Consider the following 20516-nt stretch of genomic DNA (forward strand, 5'->3'; position numbering starts at 1 on the left):
ACATACATACGTATATTTATATAGCTATTTATATATGCCTATATAAATTTGTTGATTTGTCGCTCGAGGTCATGTATTGGTTTAATATTTCTAATCAATAATAGCAGTGTTTAAATGAAGATGATTACAAATAATGACCTTGACCTTGACAATTTTACAATAGCTCAAAGCTGCAAAAAGTTGCCAAAACTCAAATTTAATATTAAGTTTGTTATATTTCTTGAGTAATTCACACATCTATTAGCCATTCACTCTTCACCTTATTTTACTCTCACTTTCTCGCTCATCTCCTCTCCAGTTTTCTTTGTTCTATCTCTTTCTGCGAGTATCTCTATATCTCTTTTTCTATATTGAAGATCACATTTGTCTGTTTCTCACGTTCCATCTCTCTTTCTCTCTCATTCTCTTACACACACAGAAAACTCTTTCTCTATATATATGCTTCTTTCTCTGAGAATCGTTTTATCTATTTTAGTGGTTTCTTCTCGTATATTCTCTGTCTCTTTCCCTATATTTGTATGCTCATATTTCGCTATATGTATCTCCTTAACTTATCATATACACAGTCCGCATAAGATCCCTCCTCTTCAAATATTCCTCCATTCTGAAACTCTATTAGTTAATCAAACAAAATCATTTACATATGTAGATCAACTAAAGTTCACAAAATCCCGTTCACAATAGTTTACATTATGTAATCTACATTCATCGATAGTATGTAAATTTGAAGCAAATAATTTATTTCATAAATTCATAAACTTTGTATTTTGTTCGATTCAATCAATAGTATAAATATTAAGAGTATCATAAGCTGGACAGGTGTCGTCTTTTCGTATTTTGCAGCAACTTGTTTTTTTTCTTTTCCTACGCTGGGTGGTTCATGAATTTTGGCCACTTTCTTATCCAGTTTATGCGTCTATTCAAAATAGCAAAAAAAAGAAGTGATAAAAATGAGATTAAAGACAAACGCAACAATCAACTATAGATGGCGCCAGCTGCAGTGGTGGCTGTCATCGCTAAGCCAATGCGCGAACCAAACAGAAAGCTTTCTATCGCTTTATATTCTCGACGGTGAACTGCAAAATGATGACAATGAAATTAACGGCGTACGAGACGAGAAACAGCCAAAAGGCGTTGTCCAAATTGAAGAGGCCCAAAATGGAGAACTTCAGATTGTCCAGGGGCCACATCAGCAGCGGCGTCGGCAGCGCAGCCTGCAAGCATCAGCAAGGAGTTGGAGCTGAGCTGGGGAATTCACTAAAAATGGAGCTGAGACGCACCTGCTCCTCGGTCAACTGCTCTGGCACATAGCACTGCTCCAGGCTACGACTGCGCAGTTTCCTGTGCTGCACCTGACACATTTGAGTGGCCAGGATGAGGGCGTAGAGCTGAATGGCGACAATCGCACAATAGTTCGATATGGTCAGAGGAATGCCGTGCCGCTCCACAAAGTACGACATGTAGGCGTACATGTTGGCCAGAATGTTGATGAAGTTGCCAATGACGAGCAAGAAGATGCCCAGCTGCAGGACGCCGACGAAGTCGTCGCAGACCCGCAACAGACGTCGCTCGCGTCGCAGGAGTCGGTGCTGCTGACACGCGGCATCCGGCTGCTGCCATTGCCAGTCCAGCTGCTGCATGCAGCCCAGCAGGAGGAGCAGCGCACCGAAGACGCCGTTGCCGAAGACGCTGCTCATGTGCTGCACGTAGAGCTGGATGCCGTACGCCAGCAGCTGCAGCCAGGGCAGCCGTGCGGCGTTCTGCTGCAGGAAGGGCACGTTGCAGAGCAGCTCGTACAGCGACAGCAGCAGCTTGGCCCACATCAGCAGCGAGGCCGGCCAGCTGAGCGTGTGCCGGCGCTGCAGGCGCGCCAGCCCGTTCAGCAGCCGGGCCAGGCGATGGCGCTGCCAGACGTGGGCGCCCAGCAGAGCCAGCGATATGGTCACATCGCCGGCCATCGTGGCCAGCGCGATGTGCTTGAACAGGGTCGAGTGCTTCACGTTGGTCGCCTCGTACAGGGCCAGGCTCTGGCGCAGCAGCAGCGGCGACAGCGCCAACAGGCCGAGCCAGTGCAGCCAGGCGCTGGCCGTCACCAGGCGGCGATAGCGGGCGCCACGCCCCCAGCTAAAGCTGAGCGGCGCCAAACCCAGCGCCTGCCACAGGCGCAGCAGCAGCAGGAGGCACAGCGCACCGAAGTGCGGCAAACGCGGCATGTTGAATGCAACTGAAAAGGGCGCGTGGCAGTTGCAAGCGTAAGGCCAGGTTATATAAATGCTCTTTCCGCCCCATCCCCATACAAGCTAACTGTTAACAATCTAGCCACAGCTATAAACGTTGCTCGCGCAACACGTTATCGCGTCCCAGCGGCATTAGCGCAATTCCAGATAAGTGCGACAACAAAAACTGTATAGTCAAAGAAAATAACAATGAAGACAGAGCGATCGATAGGTGGACAGATACTGTTACATATACTAAATATGCTCTATAATGAACGTAATTAAATGAGTTTCGATATGTGAATATAAAATCATTTACAGATACAGATACAGATACAGATACAGATACAGATACAGATACAGATACAGATACAGATACAGATACAGATACAGATACAGATACAGATACAGATACAGATACAGATACAGATACAGATACAGATACAGATACAGATACAGATACAGATACAGATACAGATACAGATACAGATACAGATACAGATACAGATACAGATACAGATACAGATACAGATACAGATACAGATACAGATACAGATACAGATACAGATACAGATACAGATACAGATACAGATACAGATACAGATACAGATACAGATACAGATACAGATACAGATACAGATACAGATACAGATACAGATACAAATACAGATACAAATACAGATACAAATACAGATACAGATACAGATACAGATACAGATACAGATACAGATACAGATACAGATACAGATACAGATACAGATACAGATACAGATACAGATACAGATACAGATACAGATACAGATACAGACACAGATACAGATACAGATACAGATACAGATACAGATACAGATACAGATACAGATACAGATACAGATACAGATACAGATACAGATACAGATACAGATACAGATACAGATACAGATACAGACACAGATACAGATACAGATACAGATACAGATACAGATACAGATACAGATACAGATACTCATTTATTTAAATAATTTTATTTTTTAGTTTAATATGCGTAACATAAGCTGGAATATTTCCGTTATCTATTTCAATTGGTTGCACTAGACGCCTTCGGTTTGACGCGCAAATTAAAAGTTTTGGTTAAAGTGGACATAAAGTTGGGCATTTCCTTCATCTGGTTGAGCGCCTCGTTCTTCGTGTTCGATTGATATTCGTAGGCCACCTTGCGATTGACTGCGGTCAGCAGCCGCAGCAGATCCACGCCCTCCGGCTGGCTGGCCTCATTGCTGGCAGCCGAGTCCAGCACCTGACAGAGGCTCTGGATGAACCAGGAACCCACCTCAACATTGCGGAAGGAGTAGAAACCTGGAAAAGGAAATCCAGTAATCAGATATTGAATGTTAATTATATTAATCGGTTCACTCACTCTCGAAGGTTGAGTAGAAGGCCAGCATATCCGCCGTGCTGGGTATTGCGTAGGTGATGGGCTGCGCTGCGGGCGCTGCAGCTGGAGCCAGCTCCCTGGTCATGACCACGATGCCGGAGAACTCCACGGCCCGTTCCACATTGCTGCCGCGACAGGCTTGTATGAAGAAGAGCTTCGGCTTGTTCACCAGGGTCTTGCAGCTGTCGCCCAGAAAAGGGTTCCACAGACGTTCAACGGGATACGCCATGTCCTATAAGCAAATCAGATGACAATAGAGATCTCTCAGCAGACTAATGTAAGACATACCTTGGCATAGACCTTGCCCTCATCGCCGTGCGACATGACGACCAGAGCGAAACAGTCATTTTGACTGTGATCCTCGCGTGCCACTGCAACAGAATGGAATTTCCGATAAAAGTCATTATGATATATTAATATACGCATACTTATTAATATAAATAGAATCGGCATTACTCACCTTCTTTGAGCAAGTCGTTGATTTCGGCGAAGGTTAGATCGTTGTAGGTGCGCACATCGAACCCATAACCGAGTAGAGATTTTTGTATCGCGTCGCGATCTCGTTCGGTGCCCACGCGCTGCTTATGTCCCTTGACATCCTTATGATTGAGGATCAGGGCTATGCCGGCGCGTGGACAATTCTCGTAGGTGTCCTCAGTCGTGGGTCTGGAGATGATGATTCGATTCAGATCCGCCTCTGAAGTGGGCGTGCTAACGATTTTCGTAGCATCCGCTTTGTCTTTCTTGTGCTTGTTCTTGCTGCCGAAATTGAGCGAAAAGTCCGTATCGTCCATGTCCGTCGAGTGCGCGATCCAACTAGTGACTAATTTCGATAACAGCCAAAGCTCTCGCCTCAATTCTAATGCTGCCAGCTGTGCTTATCTTATCAATGCGCTTCTTATCACCTTCAAAGCTCGCTCCACCCGACGCGACGCGGCTCGTCTCCCCCCAACTCTTTGGTGTCTAACTGTTGATTAGCCTGCTTCAAGGGAAGTTCTCTTCATTGCCGGCAATTGGCAGCTAATAAAATGAGTTTTTCAGCAGCAAGCAGACAATTAGATTTGGGCAACGAGTCACGCCCACAATTTTTGGGGGCCCTTCATCTCGCAGTCGTCGTCAATGGGCGCGCTCTTGACATTGCTCATGGAAATTACAAACATCCGCCTGCTCGGTCGTACTGCTCCACAGCCTTAGCTATTAATGTGTTTTCCATAAATGGCAATACGCAAAAAGGCAAAAGGAAAAAAAAAAAAAACAGAAAATAGAAAGACATCGAAGAAATGACGTTGAATATAGAGACGCAGGACGCCAAAGTTCGCAACGCAATTCAAATTTTGCACGCACACAAAGCAACGGAAACCGGAAATGAGTATGGCACCCAAAGAGCACGAAAGTGTTTCGCCTCAGAGGGCTCCATTGCAGTGGGCTTGTGTCAGTGTGGCGGCCGCCTGTACGCACGCAGTGCCCAATTGTCAGTGTGCTGGCATCCAAAAGTACCGTTAGTGCGTTGTGTTCGAAGAGAGCGCTTCGCCTAAGAGAGTCGGCGCCGGCTAAGAGAGCGTGCGTGCGTGTGTGTTGCGCGCCGTGCGGAACGCGTGGCAAATGAAACAGTGTTGCAGGCCTGGCTATAGAAAAACTATTTTGGCTAATTAATAGGACTAGATTATGTTCATGGAATGTTTTTTTGTTGGTTAACAGGAGCTTTGCTTGGTTAATTTAATTATTACGTTTTTTTATGCGCAGTAAAGCTTTGCAAACAAGGGCTAAATTGACATAATTAGATTAATTAAAATAATGCAGCTACTATTCTTAATGTGAAATTCCATTAGTTCGAGCAAACAATTTTTTTTATCTGCTACTATTCCACATCTGCATTAATTCCATTTCAATTGAATTTAATTATGGCTTTCCCATTATGCGCTCAATTTCACAGTGCTTTAGTTTAATGCGACCGCAGACAAAAATCAAACCTTCCGTCGATGGCGATTGCCAATGCGATTGCATTGCAGAGAACAACAGTACAAATCAGCAGCATCAGCGATGGCAAGAAGAGAACATAAACACGATAGCAACAGCAGCATCATCGACAAACGCACATTGAGGCAAAATCGTATTATTGCGAACGTAGATTTAAATTAGCTTAAATATTTTAGAATCGCTTAAGTAAAAATATTTCAAGGGATGCTCATCATATTGTGAGAGTGATTTATTGTTTCATTCATATTTTTAAGATAACTTCTACCTATAAAGATATTTTTCTTATTCTTCTTATATTAATAATAAATATATTATATATAATATAAATATATCCCCTTCTACGTGTTCGCATTGAATTCTTATTCTAAAGATTCACAAATAATAATTCATTATTTCAGGCATTCAAAAAATATTCCTATTGCCTATGTGGTTATCGCAGCCACAACATGCGCAGAGAGCCACTGTGCGACGCTGGCAGCGGTCGCAGCAGCAAGAGCAATAGCAACAGCAGCAGCGGCAGCAGCAATAGCAACAACTTGGTTTCATTTCCAGTTTTCAGTTGCGCGACGACTTGCATTGCGAGCGGACGTGTTGAAACGGTGCGGAAGCGAAGCGATTGTCAAAACTAAACAGAAAACATAGCGAACGTCGAGTTATTTCAGTGTGTTTGTGCGAGTAAGTGCAAGTGTGTGAGTGGCTCGCGAATAATTCGCCTGCAGCACTCTATTCGTCCAAGCATTTGGGAGCTACTAGTGCCAGCCGTTTACTCCGCGCGCGGTACTTGTATTCATTTTAGCGTTTCTGTTGCTTTTTGATTAAAGGCCTCCCAACAAAAACAACAGCAACAGCTACAGCAGCTGAAGAAAAAAGAAAAAAAAAAAAAATACAAAAAGAAGAGAGAGAAAAAGAAAGGAAAGCAAAACCAAACAAAACAAAGCTGTAACAACAACCGCAACAACAAGCAAGAAGTGTCTGTGTGCCAAGTGCTAGCTTTAAATTATTGTTGGTTGCGGCACTTTTTTGGAAATTAAATTATGTTAAGTGCATAAATCGTTCGTCGCATCAGCAGCGGCAGCAGCAGCAGCAACAACAATAACAACAACAAAATAAGCAACAACAGCAGCCGAAGAAGTAAAGTGAAACGCCAAGGTGCAAGCACAAAGTATGTAAAAGAGTTGCACTCAACACTCATACACACACACACACACATACAATAAAATCAACATTCTTACATGCTGTGAGCATATGTGTGAGTGTACGTGTGTGTGTGTGTGAACATGTTTGTACATAATGAGCTGGTTTACCCCTCTATACATGTGAAGTACACGTATGAATGTGTTTGTGTGAATGTGAGTTTTGTATGCAAAACGTGTACAACAACAACAAATTAGGGTGGTGGTGGTTGAGCGAATGACAAAAGGCAAAAACTCACAACATAAACGAAATCAAATCAAAAGCAGCTCGACAGAAGAATAAAATTCATACAAAAAGAAAAGAAACAACAATGAAAAAATGCCTGCACGCTTTTAGGCGAATGCCCGCCAAAGTACAAAAAAAGAGAGATCTTTAAAAAAAAAAGTAGGAACCGTTAGCTTAGCATTGTCGAAGATGCAATACACTTGCTTATATTTGTTTTATGGTTTATTAAAATTTGATTGAATCTCAAAATATTCCAAGTTATTTATTCAGAAGATGTTATATAATTAATCAGCTTGATTTCTAGAAAATGCAATGTAAAGTATATGAGAGACAAATTTTGATAGAATTTTTGAATAAATGGAATGAAGAAATTTTATACGGATTAGCTAAAAAATCGTATTCGTTTTCTGCTTGTTATAAATAACAACATCTAGTATTAAGTTTGATAGATTAAAAACAATATTTAGGAAAGAATAGCCGCAGCTTATATGGTATCAAGCTGGAAACTTGATCCAGGCTAAAGGAGGTTTTTGATATTCTACAACATATTTCAAATTAGACTTATCGGGTATATTGTTTTGCATACCCATATATGTCCCATCATATTCAACTATTCACTGCTAAGATAATACTAGAAAAAATACTGCTATTCATGTATTTTCATAAGCAAGCATCACCTTTTCAATCGTCTCAGCATACCCTGTGTGGTAACAGTATTCCGCTATCTGGCCATTGTGTGACCAGTGTGACCAGCTGTCAACTGTTTCTACTTCTTCTAGAGTTGTTAACCCTTAGCCGCTGCGGGACCAAGTTGATTCGACAAATCTAATGAACTCCGAGACGGTGTTCTGAAATTACAGCACGCACCTTGCTCAACAAATATTTAACATACTTTATGACAGGCCCCAGTTGACCAGCGGCATCCCAGGCATCCAGGTGGCTCAGGTGATTGTCCCAGAGGCGGTGGCTAGGTGCAAGGCGTAAAAAAGAAATATTTATTTATGTTGAATGTTGCTTGTTGCTTGACGGTGCCTGGCGCTCGGTGCAAAGGTTGCGCTTTTTGCCACACAACGACCCTTTATGCTCCCCGGGGGCAATTGGCCAGGCTGGTCGGATTCGCAGTTTCGACGTTCTTTTTTTATGAACTTGGCTCTTATGAAATATGCAAGCTTTTAGATGCTTTGATAAGAGTGTTGTGAGAGAGCATGATGAGGAGGGGCAGGAGGCTTAGCTGAATTGCCTTGGGACTGCTTTGATGTTGTGTGTGTGTGTGTGTGTGTGTGTGGGGCGATGCGGGCGACATGCAAACAAACATTAATTGTAACTGTAAATGGCGTGAACTGCTTGAATGGCTGAGTGAATGAATGAATGAATGAAATGGGCGCATGAATGACAGTCAAGTAGACGCGACTGCCGCAACTAAAAATTGCGTTAAATGGAGGCGGCAGCACCACCAGCAGCCACAGCAACAGCAGCAGCAGCAGCCGGCGACAATTTTGATGAACTTAACAAAACACTTGACAGCAACTGTGACAGGGCGAAGTGGCAACTGGCAAGGGGCAAGTGGAGCGGTGCGACGTTCGGGTGTTGGGGCCAGAGGCAAGCGGCTGTTTGGGGTGTGGGTTGAAAGACGAGCACAGTCCATGCCATCAACGAAATTATGACGCTAAATTGAACACGAAACGGCCATCGAGCCAAAGAGCAGAGCGAAGGCATGAACCATTCCTAGTTTCAATCGAATCGAGGGGGTCTCATTTACCGCCCTAGCCCCTACCCCGAACCCCTAACCCCTAACCTATCAAGCACATTTAACGCGCGAATGAACCAGCAACACCAATCAGCGAAAGGGGAGGTTGGCGCTGGACAGTTAATGCCTCAGCCTGAAGTTCTGTTTGGGGTCGTCGCGCCATGGTTGCGGGTGTTGATAACAGCAGCAGCAGCAGCAGCAGCAGCAGCGGGAGCAGCAGCGGTAGCCAACAGTTGAGCATAACAATAAAAGTCATAATAATAATAATAGACATAGAATTACGGAAATGATTTTTGGACAGATAGACAGACGGACAGGCAGGCAGGCAGGCAACAAAAAGGGGTAGCGCTTCACACGGCTATGTATAGACTTTAGACTGGGTGCGGATACGGATACGGGTCGGAGCTGCGGCTGTGGAGCTGCGGCTGTGTGGTTCTGCGTCTGATGCTGTCGCTAGTTAGTTGCCACCGCAAAAGCGGAAGGTGAAAATTAAGAAATTAGCGTGCAGAGCTGTCAAATCGAAAAATGGGGGTTGGAGCTGGAGACTCAGCGATGGGAGATGGGAGCTGCATGCAAATTGCCAGCCGCCGCTCACTTTAACTTAATTATATAATAAACGAGAAACTGAGACAGAGAATGAGAGAGAAACAGAGAGAGAGAGCGTGTGGCTTAAAGAGCAAGAGAGCGAGAGAGAGACAGAAATAGCTATAAAAGCTGCTGCTGGTTTGCTTGGCTTTTGTAAATGAAATGAGCTGAATGCATTTAAGGCTTAAAAGCCGCAAATCAGCCCAAGCCAACGGCTTAGCGTGCGACGCTGTCTTAAGTGAGTCAGCAGCCAGGCAGACATCGTGTCTGGGTAGAGAGGAAAATACAAAAAAAAAAACACTGAAAAAGCACATATAATACCCAAACCACAATGCAATTATGCAGCACCACACAGGCAAGGCAGACGGAGGGGCGGGCAGACGGGCTGGCAGGCAGGCAGGCAGGCAACACAGCTTCCAGCCCAGCATAGCCAGAGACGACATCTTGTCAGCTGCTGAAAAATTGCAGGCCGTGAGTTGTGGTAGCGACAGGTTGCAAGGCGCACACAAATTACCCAGAGGCCGGCGTACCGGGAAAAACGTATAAAGCGCATTTAAATTTGCCATTTAAAGCCAGACAGAAGAGGCCTTAAGCCCCACCGGCGACCCACCGCTCGATTGTGGCACGATGAATGCAGCCAGCCAGTGGTCAGGCAGCATGCATTGCTGCGGCATTCTGCTCAGGTCGTCCAGGTTAAGGTGGTATGGTATGCATTGATGCGTATCCCTGATTAGTGAAGCCTACAATAGACCCGATTCCAGAATACCTGCATGCCCATTGTAGTTGACTTATCGCTGGGGCTTAACGGCGGTTTCAGCTCGACCCTGATCTGCGCACAATGTTCGCTTTAAAGAGGCTCTCTTTAAAAATAAAAGCAGAATTTAGATTGTAATTTCCATTATATTCTTACTCAAATTACAAATTATTCGGAATGTTTTTGTTTATTTTGATGAAATGTATGGGAAAGTATTTCCATTTTCAGCATGAAAAACGATATTTTCTATGAATTCGGCATGCATGCAAAATAATCAATTACAAATTTTTATGATTCATCATTTGAAGCTAGGCAATTAGCATATGTAGGCGCTGGTGATTGATTATGCTCCAATGTTAGCATGTTGTAGTCGAGTGCTCCCAACTAGGAGATACTCTGCATCCTGTGCAGATCTACAATTACAATTATTCTATTGTATGTTATACAACTTTTATGTAAGTCTGTATACAAAATCTATAATATTTCAAGTCGGGATATTCATCAGAGTAAACCGGTCTGAGATTTCTTTAAATTATGATTGATTATCAGAGGTGGCAAATCATCATTTGTAGGAAAACTAAATGAATAAATGGGAATATTTACAGTATATGTATGTATATTAGCAGAAAAATACATTACAATATGAAAAGTCTCCAGTTTTAGGGATTTACAAAATCGTTATAGTCATTCTAAGGGATATATAAGTCTAGAATAAATCAGTTAATCGTGCTGATCTAGAATATGTAAGCTCTATGGGATCTGTCACATACACAAAATCAATACACACAGAATTCTCATTCTCAATGGATATACAAAAATAAACAGCTAGGATAAAAACAATGAGAATTTTAATAATATTTCGAACACGAATATTTTGAAACATGAATATTAGCTTAACTAAAATTCATTGTCAGCTCATCAATAACACATAAACCTATATATAGTTCTGTAAATAACTATAATTCTATCATTAGTATATATATGGAAAGCACTAAATCATGATTATCATGATTAAATCTATAAAAAAATCAAACCAAACTCTGTTCATTCATATACTGCAGATAATCAAAGTCTAAGGCTAAAGAATTCCGCTCACAAAACTTTTAGTTTTAGCAAATGAAAGATCTCCAAGAGAAGCAAATAGAGTTAATTTAGGTGTACAAACACTAAATGATACAAGTTCTGTTTTAGTTTGTTTATTGGTGGGTAAGTGTTTCTGTTTAGCTTAGTTTGCTTTTAGTTGCCTGTGGTTGGGAGATTAATGTCTTATTTGGCTGATCTTCTGTGTACATAAATGAATCGACTTATTTATCAATTTCCAATATGCTTTCATCTTTGCTCAACCTTAAATAGCAGCCCGAATGCTTTTCAGTTTCAGCTTAAACGCTTTGGGCGCCTGCAAAAATGGCACAAAAAGAGGAAAAATTGATGGGCCCATCTATTGCAGGCCTTAACCAAAACAAGCCACATGACAGAGCCGCACACATTCTTGTCCAGTGTTCAGCTCGCCTGTGCCCCGTGTCCTGCTGTATCTGTTTACACAGCTTGCCCTTTCGCAGCCTGGCCCCAGTCTGGGGGCACACGCCGGGTAGACCTCGAGCTACAGTGGATTGAGCGAACAGAGAGTTGGCCAATGTCCGCCCTGTGCCTGCGCTTCAATTTACGCCTAATCACAAAACGAGCTACTGCCTGGGCCACCCAGCGCTGGGAGTTGCCGTTCACTCGGTGGTGGTTGGCCCTGCGGCTTCGCCCGGCTAGCCAGGCAGCCAGGCAGTCGGGCAGCCAAGCAGCTGGTGGGCGACCTTTTGGCGGGGTCGCGGATTAACATTTGTTGCGCCTGCCGGACTCATTCATAAAAACGCACGCAACGAGACTTTTGCTCAGTGGTTCGTCCAGTCGTCCATTCGTCCTTCGTCCGGCTGACCACTTCAAGTGCAAGGTTGCATGTCTCGCCGACGATGACGACGACGGCGATGCCTGCGGTTGCAGCTTGTATGTGCTCGATGCCAATGTCTTGCCCTTACCCACGCTCACCCACCCACCGCCAACCACCGCCCAGCCGCGTGGCTGGGTGAGCTTTTGTGCAGTTAAGTGCTTAGTTGCGTGTAACTTTACACTGTTTAACAAACTCGCTAACCGCACGGCTGGTGGGAGGCGTGGCCGCCTTTGACTAAATGCTGCACCAGGCACGAGCGTGTGTCATGTGTGCCAGGTGCAAATAGGGCAGCCAAGCAAACAGTAAGGATAATCGTGAACGTATATAGTTACTCTTACACAGTAGCTCGATGCCTTCTCTCCCTTACACCCTCCCTCTCTCTCTCTCTCTCTCTTCCTGTCTCTTTAGTTTCTCTGCATCTTTGTCTGCCTCTCGCTCTGACACGCTCGTGTCGGCTTTTATTACAGTTTTACCTGCTTGTCGAAAACTTTGCATATGTGTGGGTGCAAACAGGTGTGTATGTATGTACGTATGTGTATGTGTACGTGTGTGGGTGTCTGTATATACAGTTAATTATTCTTCGTTTTCGAATTAACTCGTTAATTTTTATACGATTTTATAATGCGCCGCCTAATACCTTAAAAGCTTTTTAAGCATAATGTCTCTAGCCGAGGGCTAACACTGATAATACATTTTATGATTATTGCTAGTCTGATGGTTATTTCATATAATTTAATATTAATTTTATTATCCAATCTTACGTCTCTCATTTTTGTTGAATATAACTTATATTTGTTCGCAATTGAAATTCTCAGAGTTAGTTACGTAGATGTTTTTACTTGGAGCTTATATATCTTAATAATAATTTATTATTTTATTATCATTTCCTTGGTACTTAAAATCTCTATTTTCAGAACTAGTTTCGTAAAGCTCTTATCATGCCAAAGTACTATTTAATAATAATTCAATTTATTTTTTTTTTTACGTTGCCTTCTTTTTGCTTTTTTATCCCAATCCTCAGATCTGACTTCCTAGATTTCTTATCATGCCCACGTATACTACTTAATAATAATTCATTAATTTACTATAATTTCTTTGGAACTTAAAATCTCCATTTTCAGAATTAGTTAGTTAGTTCTTATCATGTCAAAGTACTATTTAATAATAATTCAATTTATTTTTATTACGTTGCCTTCTTTTTGCTTAATATTTTTTATTTCTTCAGAACTAGAAATCCCAATCCTCATAACTAGTTTCGTAGATTTTTTCTATTTGGAGCTTATACTACTTAAAAATAATTCAATTTATTTCTCTTGCTTTGCCTCTTTTTAAATGCATTTCGAATTAAAAAACTCATTGCCATTGTGGGCTGACTGACGAGGCAATACTCTGTTGGCAGCAAGAAAACTTTTGCCAAGGCATTGCAATGCAGAGAAATCTGTTTCTATCTGTATCCATGATATCCATTCTCTTCGAGTCTTTCATATAATATTAAGTGCATTTTTTAGTTACGATATCAACTATTCAGCTGTCTTGGATAGCAGACTTGCCAATATGCTCAGTCAGTGCATGGACATTGACACTGAGACTTGTATTAGGATTTGTTGTTGTTGTTGTTGTTGCTGTTGTCGCAGTTGCAATTCCTTGCACCAGCAACAAATGCAACACATGAAATGTGCTGCTCACCCCTTAGCCATAGTTTGCCGCTCTGCTGGCTGTAAAGTGTACAATATGTGCACTAGAGAGAGATATATATATAGAGAGAAGTGAGCAAAGAAAGAGAGGGAGGGAGGGAGGGAGAGCAGAGCCAGAGGAAGGTAAGAGTCGAGGAGTAGACGCTGCGTCTGGCTGCATGACAGGCATCGAAGCATTGGAGCATCGAAGCATCGAGTTGGTAGCCAGTAAACAAAAGCAAACATTGCGTGCCAAAAATTCCGGAAATTTTTAAAAGTCACAACATGTGTAAGTTGGATTTTTACACAGACTTACACACGCACACACGCACGCACACACATACACTCTTCATTGTTGCTGCATGTACGTAGGTGGGCTACTGTGTGAATGCCACGCCCACTTCCAATCCTTGACGGCAACGCCATGTTTTGGAGTCTTAAGTGCTAAATTGAAATTCCGAAATTAAGTAATTTCTCCCAGGGGCAAGTTGTGCCGGATGCCGTTGTTTCGAGAGTGGGCGTGCGACAGTGTTGTAAAACAGCGCACATAAAACTACAAAGACCCAACAGGCGATTACAACAATGAATAGCACTAATAGTTTGTACTAGTGTATGTAGTCAAGACATAAAAAAAAAACTGGTAAAGTCCCGCAAACACACACACACACGCACACACAGCAGCTTCGGCAGCCGCAGCAAAACAAGCTGTAAAAATTATAAGGAAATGGCCAGAACATAAACAACAACAGCAGCCACAGTCTGTGTGCGTGTGTGTGTGTGTGGGAGACATGCTGCTGCTACCAAAGCCGAGCTTGGGCGAACGACACAGAATCACATCATTTACGCATAAAATGATAAAGTTGCAAAAAATTTGTTTTTCTGGAAATTTAAGACGCTTGCTAGGGTTTTTATTACATTGTCCTGAAATGCGTGGAAAGCATCGAGCTCGAAATCTTAGAATTGTTTACATGTCTTGTTATTTATGTAACTGTGATTTGGCTTACATTTCCAGTGCTCACTGTACAGGTATTGAAATTGATGGTAGATTGAATGATATAGCATTTGCTTGTCACATCCTCAGCAACCTGGTCTGTGAATGATATGAGGGCAAAGCCTTCGTTTGGATTTCCTTTGGCTTGTCAAGCATTTACATTTCTCTTCTTCGACTTTGGCTTGGCCAACGTTTTTCAATTTCGCCGATGAAGCAGCAAAAAGTGGAGTGGAAATATATATAGAGCTGGGAAATGGCACATCCACAAGGGTGTGGGTGGGGAGGTGGCTGTGGCTGCGGCAATGTTTCCGGAACTGGCTGCCAAGAAAAACTTAAACACTGCTTGCATTTTTCATATGACACGACGACTATTTATTACCCCGAACAGCACCTAAGGCCCCAGGGCTGGGGCGACTTAGCAGCCCCAAAGATGTTGGCTGTTGTTGATGATTGTTGTTGTTGTTGTTGTTCGTGTGTAGTGGCAGCAATAATGCTGGCAATATATGTGCGTATGTGTGTGTGTGTGTGTGTGTGTGATGTGACCGGTGGTTGTTGAGGCGTCAACTGCTGCTCCTGGGCGCTGCTCCTTGTTCTATGAGCCATCAGCTGCTGTTGTTGTTGCTGTTGCTGTTGATGATGATGATGAAGAATGCGCATGTGTTGCTAACGGCCCGATTATTTTTATTGTTTATTTGCTTTGATTTTGCTGTGTTCCCTTTCATGTTTTCATTTTCTTCAGTTTGCCAATTGCCTAGGCAATGTCTAGGTGTCTGTGTGTGTGTGTGTGTGTGCGTGTTTGTGTATTGTTTTGCGCATTTGTGCGTAACGAATAAATTTAGCAAAATAAATAAGGACAATAATCCTTTGAATGCATTGCAATTGAGCTTTTTACAGCCCTTGACGCCCCTTAGCTATATTTAGGTTTCAGCTTGTGGATACACTCTCACACATACGCACACTCCCACACACACACGTGCCACATTTTATTGAGCATTGTGCGCCCAGTTAGCTGAGCCGGACTCTTGTGCTAGGATTGGCTTGTCCAGTGGCCCTCGTCCAACTAATGCCTTTCTATTTTGCTTGATTTGCATTTCAATTCGAAATCAAATTTTTCAATTGCCATCTGGACACACATTACCCTTGAACACACACACACACACAGAGATGTCTCTATATATATAAATTTTAGAGTGTGTGTGCGCTTGCTAAGCAGCGTTTGCTTACACACACACACACACCCACACACACACACGCTTGTTCGCTTGCTTGCTCACTCATGACCGACACACATAATTGAATTTAAGCGCACAAAAATTCATAGCATACTTTTTGGGGCAAAGCCCCTCCGGGCTGCTTCAGATCCATGTAATTGACAAAAGCTGCGCGCCAAACTGTTGAAATTTGAAATCAATTTATTTATATTGAGTTAGCATCAGAAAGCATTAACCTCCAACTGACAGCGGCCACAAAGACATACACAAACACATACATATATGCACGTAGTTGCTATGTCCGTCCCTCCGTGGGATTGCAGAGTCAGCGCTAAAGCAATGCCCATTCGGGTCAATTCGCTGACTTTTCACTGGCCAATTGTCTGTCTGTCTGTCTGTCTATTTGTCCGTCTGTTTTGTTGGATTGGCTCGCTCTTATTTGTTAAATTAAAAGCTTGGCGTTGTTGTTGTAGCTGCTGTCCGTTGTTATTGGCATTATTATTGGCCCCACAGCGCACAAGACTTTCAATTAGTTTTATTAGGGTGTACCAAACATTCCATTGACTTGCACCCGCTGCTTGCTTCATAAGCTGCTTATTGCTCGCATTGTTGTTGTTGTGGCTCACTGCTCATCGAAATTGGCCTTTTGACTTTTATGCTCAATTTTTGTATTGTGGTTGCTGTGGTGCGTACTGTGGTGCGCTTTTCATACGATTGTTTTTGAGTTTTATGAGCGATTCAGCCTCTGTCTTACTGCTGGCTCTTGTTGTGGTTGCCACATGATTGCGCAATATACACGCACACACACACACACACACACACATTCAAAGCACGTATTGTATAATCCATTATGATGCGCACATAATACTTGAACAGCACTTTTTCTTTTTTTTTTTTTGGGTACTCAACCTTTTTTCCTTTTGTATATAAAAAGATATACAAAGCCAGAGAAGATAGCATTATCAGACGCAATCGACTGTAAATAAATATATTTAATAGAACTTTTTTTCTTAATTAATTAAGAAATGCTTTATCTAAGGCAGCCCCTCATTAGCTAAAACTGCGATACATTGTGAAAATCGTTAAAGAGTTTTTATACATACAGAAAATAATTAAATAAAAATGAAATAAAATAAATTCGCATTTATGCAATACTTGCTTTTTTTTCTTTTTTATGAACACTTAAATAAAAATAAAATAAAAAATATATATTCAACAAGACTTTCTGTTTCCATTAGTGGAAAATGTAGCTCAGAAAACTGTCTTTCACACCATCACTCGGATGCTTGAATAAATGATTCATTCTTGAAAACTTATTTATTCGTAGCATATTCAAGTTTGGCTGCTCTCAAATTTCCCAACATGACAATAATTCTGTTTTATGGTTTTTATATTGTCCGTCGTCTGCCGTATGCCGTTTGTTGCCTGCTGTCTGTTCGGTGGGAGTACAACTGGCGTTCCGCTAAAAAAGCGTCTCGGACAAGCCCAGTCCGCCGGAGACTTTGTACAGTCGTAGGCTACAAATGTTTTTGACACGCCAACTCTGTGGGTCAAATACTTTTAGTGCCCCCATCCACTTCACCCACTCAATGTTGTGGGTACTTTTTGTATTTCTCTTTTTTTTTGTATTTGTTGTTTTTTCAGTTGCTGTGCAAAAGTTTGGGCACAAGTTGAGCTGGCTCAAGTTGTTCGCCGCTAAACACGGCTGGCTGAACTTAAAACGAAGTTAACGCCAGGACGCGTCACAGCTAGGATGTCGTCCTGGCGACGCTGCCTGGTTGATTATTGAAAATGTGTCGACTGGGTCCAGTTGCCATAATTCAAGCATGGCCAATGCGGCAAACGCCTGCGCCGATTTGCTGGCAACTTTTTTGTAAACTTTTTCAGCCCCGCATTTTTCACTGACAAATTTCCGTTTTTTTTCCCTGCTTCTTCTTCTTTCCCACTATTTTCTGACTTTTTCACTTTGCTCTCCAGTTTGTTGCAGTGCCCAGAGAGCTGAAGAACTAAATAAGTTGCAATGTGAAGAGCGCTCGTGGGACAAGTGAAAACTGCGCGGTAGCCCAAGGAGAAGTGAAAAACGTGAAGAGCACAAACTCGCTGAGCGCTGTCAGAAAAGTTGTCAAGGAGCCCAGCCAGTAGCTAGCAGGAGAAGCAGCTGCTGTGACGATTGACAACACAAAAACAAAAGCAGCCACGGCGAGAGTTTGACAAGTGGCACAAGTGGCAGCAGCGCCCAAAAGTACGCAGCTACTTTCTTCTTCTTCTTTTTTTTGCAGCAGCAGCTTAGGACATTTTATTTTCTCGTATTGCTGTTGTTGTTTGGTGGCCCAAAAGTGAAGAAAGCAGGAGACGCACAGAGACCACCCACGCAGCCACACAGTCGATGGCCGCGTAGCTTTTGTATGCGGCTCGCATGCCGTGGCAACAACAGCGTCAATACCAATACCAACAACAACAACAACAACAACAACAGTCGAGGCATTACAGGCACTATGTGCTGCCCAAATAGCGCAACGGAATAGAGCATCGGCAAGGACATAGCCAAACACTCGACAGCCGAAAGGAAAGGAGCAGCTGGCATAGTGCAGCACATGTGTTTTTGTGATGCGACAAGGACACTTCAAGTGCCGCCAACACACTTAAGCACAGTCCAACCAGCAGCAGCAGCAGCAGCAACAACAATTTCAGTCAGCAGCAGCAACGTCTCTAGCATTAGCTTAAAACAGAGAACAGACAGTCTTCAATCGCAGCATGCGCAAACATAAAGCGCCGCCCGGCGGCCACCCAATCAGTTCTAATTCCAATTCCAGTCCCAGTTCCGTGACAAGGACAATGCCAACAGTGCACAACGACACAAACGCAGCAGGCACGACAGCAACAGCAACAGTGAGAGCAACAGCAATCGCAACAACAGCCACATCAACAACAGCAGCAGCAACAGCACTCGATATGGAGCAGCAGCGGATGTTGCTGGGCCATGCAGCTGTTGACAGCGCTACGCCAGCAGCAGCAGCAGCAGCAACAGCAGCAGCAGCAGTGGCAGCAACAACAGCTGCTGCAACAAGCCCAACTAGTCGCCTTGCAACACCAGCGGCCACCTGTCAGCAGCGATCTGCAACAGTTCGAGTAGCCAACGGCAAGGAACGGCCGCGATATACAGTCCAGCTCATGTCCTTGCTGCACATCGCCAGCTATGTGCTGTGCCTGTGTGCGTTCAGCTTTGCGCTCTATGCGAATGTGCGGCAGACGCGTGTCGAGCAGCGACTGCAGCGCCTGCAGGAGCTGGACGCACGCATTGTCGAGCTGGAGCTGCGCCTGGAGCAGCAGCAATTGCTGCACTGGCCCGCCGACCAGCCCCAAATCCTCTCCAGCCCCATCAGCAGCAGCAGCAGCAGCAACAGCGATAGCAACAGCAACAGCGAGAATGGCACATCTTCGCACCTCGTGTTACATGTGCGCCGCGAGCTACATCGTCTGCGTCGCGACGTCTCCCACCTGCAGCTGACGCGACGTCAGCAGCGCCGACAGGCGGCCGAAGCGGCTGCAGCAGCGGCAGCAGCGAACCTCGGAGGCAGCCCAGCGGCCAATGGCGAGTGTCAGTGCCAACCAGGTGAGTTCAACCGTTCTAATTGCATTACTAGCGCTGCACTCAAATGCGAGGGCAGCTCAATAAATTACCGACAAATATTGTGGGATAAGAGGAGAAAATAATGTAATATATTGAAATAGTATTTCTTTTGAATATCTGATTCTTACAAATATTGGTATATATTATAAAGTATTCAAAGAGTATTTAATTTCCAGTACTCGTATATTTTTATAAAATTAAAAATAATATATACAAAAAATTTGTATATATTAACTCTTCTTTCAATCTCTTTAGGACTTTCGTGATACTTTGAAAGAATTTCTATACTCATATAATTATTATTTACTAATCATGGGATTTTTTTATATATATATATAATATTTACATAATTTATGGTTATCAAAAGTTCATAGTTTCGTCTCTCTTGAGATTCAAATATTCCGCAAACTTCATGCCAAATCAATGCAAATATTTAATATTAATTATTTAAATATATTTTATATAATAATTCAATTTCTTATATTTTTATAATATATTTATAAATATTTATAATTTATTTAAATATATTTCAATTGGATTTTTTCATATTATTATTTTTGAAAACTAATATACATAATAAAATTATTATATGAAGTATATTTAAATAAATAATAAATATTTTTATTATAATGAATACAGAATGCTTACATCTAATCTCCTTAACTCTCGCAACTCTCTGAGCAACTCTCGCTGTGTGAACACTTGTCGATTTGATGGCTTAAGCGTTGGCCGGCAGACGCTTTTATTTGTGGTCTGTGGCCTGGGCATGGCTAATGCACAATTGATTCGACATGTCACTCACCCACACACACACACACACGCAAGTCAACAAGTCTGTGTGTGTGCGTGCAGCAGGCGTGATAACCAACACAATTTAATTATTTGCGTCTGGGTAAATTTATGGCAGTTTAGAGATTTCATTAATTGGAAAAGTGTTTTCTTTTTGCATTCGTTCCCATCAG

At 42.8% G+C, this 20516-nt stretch overlaps 3 protein-coding genes across 15 annotated transcripts in view; 1 reads left to right on the top strand and 2 right to left on the bottom strand.

Annotated features, from left to right (window-relative positions):
• Window positions 1-732: 732 nt before the first annotated feature.
• On the bottom strand, window positions 733-2294 carry Gr89a (Gustatory receptor 89a). The gene is made up of 2 exons (XM_018110301.3): window positions 1281-2294; window positions 733-1214 (listed from the first exon to the last, which is right to left on the bottom strand). The coding sequence occupies exons 1-2, from the start codon at window positions 2211-2213 to the stop codon at window positions 1050-1052; spliced, it is 1098 nt and encodes a 365-aa protein (XP_017965790.1). The 5' UTR covers window positions 2214-2294; the 3' UTR covers window positions 733-1049.
• Window positions 2295-3186: 892 nt separating this feature from the next.
• Decay (Death executioner caspase related to Apopain/Yama) lies at window positions 3187-4452 on the bottom strand. The gene is made up of 4 exons (XM_030389519.2): window positions 4091-4452; window positions 3919-4001; window positions 3613-3862; window positions 3187-3551 (listed from the first exon to the last, which is right to left on the bottom strand). The coding sequence occupies exons 1-4, from the start codon at window positions 4422-4424 to the stop codon at window positions 3274-3276; spliced, it is 945 nt and encodes a 314-aa protein (XP_030245379.1). The 5' UTR covers window positions 4425-4452; the 3' UTR covers window positions 3187-3273.
• A 1694-nt stretch (window positions 4453-6146) lies between these two features.
• Window positions 6147-20516, top strand: part of LOC108660041 (collagen alpha chain CG42342) — a 77266-nt gene continuing 62896 nt past the window's right edge. For 10 of the 13 annotated variants that reach the window (XM_089256630.1, XM_089256637.1, XM_089256640.1 and 7 more), the window contains exons 1-2: window positions 6147-6769; window positions 17901-19536. In XM_089256630.1, the coding sequence (XP_089112756.1) occupies window positions 18678-19536 (859 nt within the window). In that variant the 5' untranslated portion in view covers window positions 6147-6769; window positions 17901-18677. The remainder of the gene's footprint in view (window positions 6770-17900; window positions 19537-20516) is intronic. The other 3 variants (XM_089256631.1, XM_089256632.1, XM_089256633.1) reach the window with 3 other exon arrangements.

This window comes from Drosophila navojoa, chromosome 2, assembly GCF_054131105.1.
Source record: "Drosophila navojoa isolate 15081-1374.11 chromosome 2, UAZ_NAV_1.0, whole genome shotgun sequence".
NCBI lineage: Eukaryota > Metazoa > Arthropoda > Insecta > Diptera > Drosophilidae > Drosophila > Drosophila navojoa.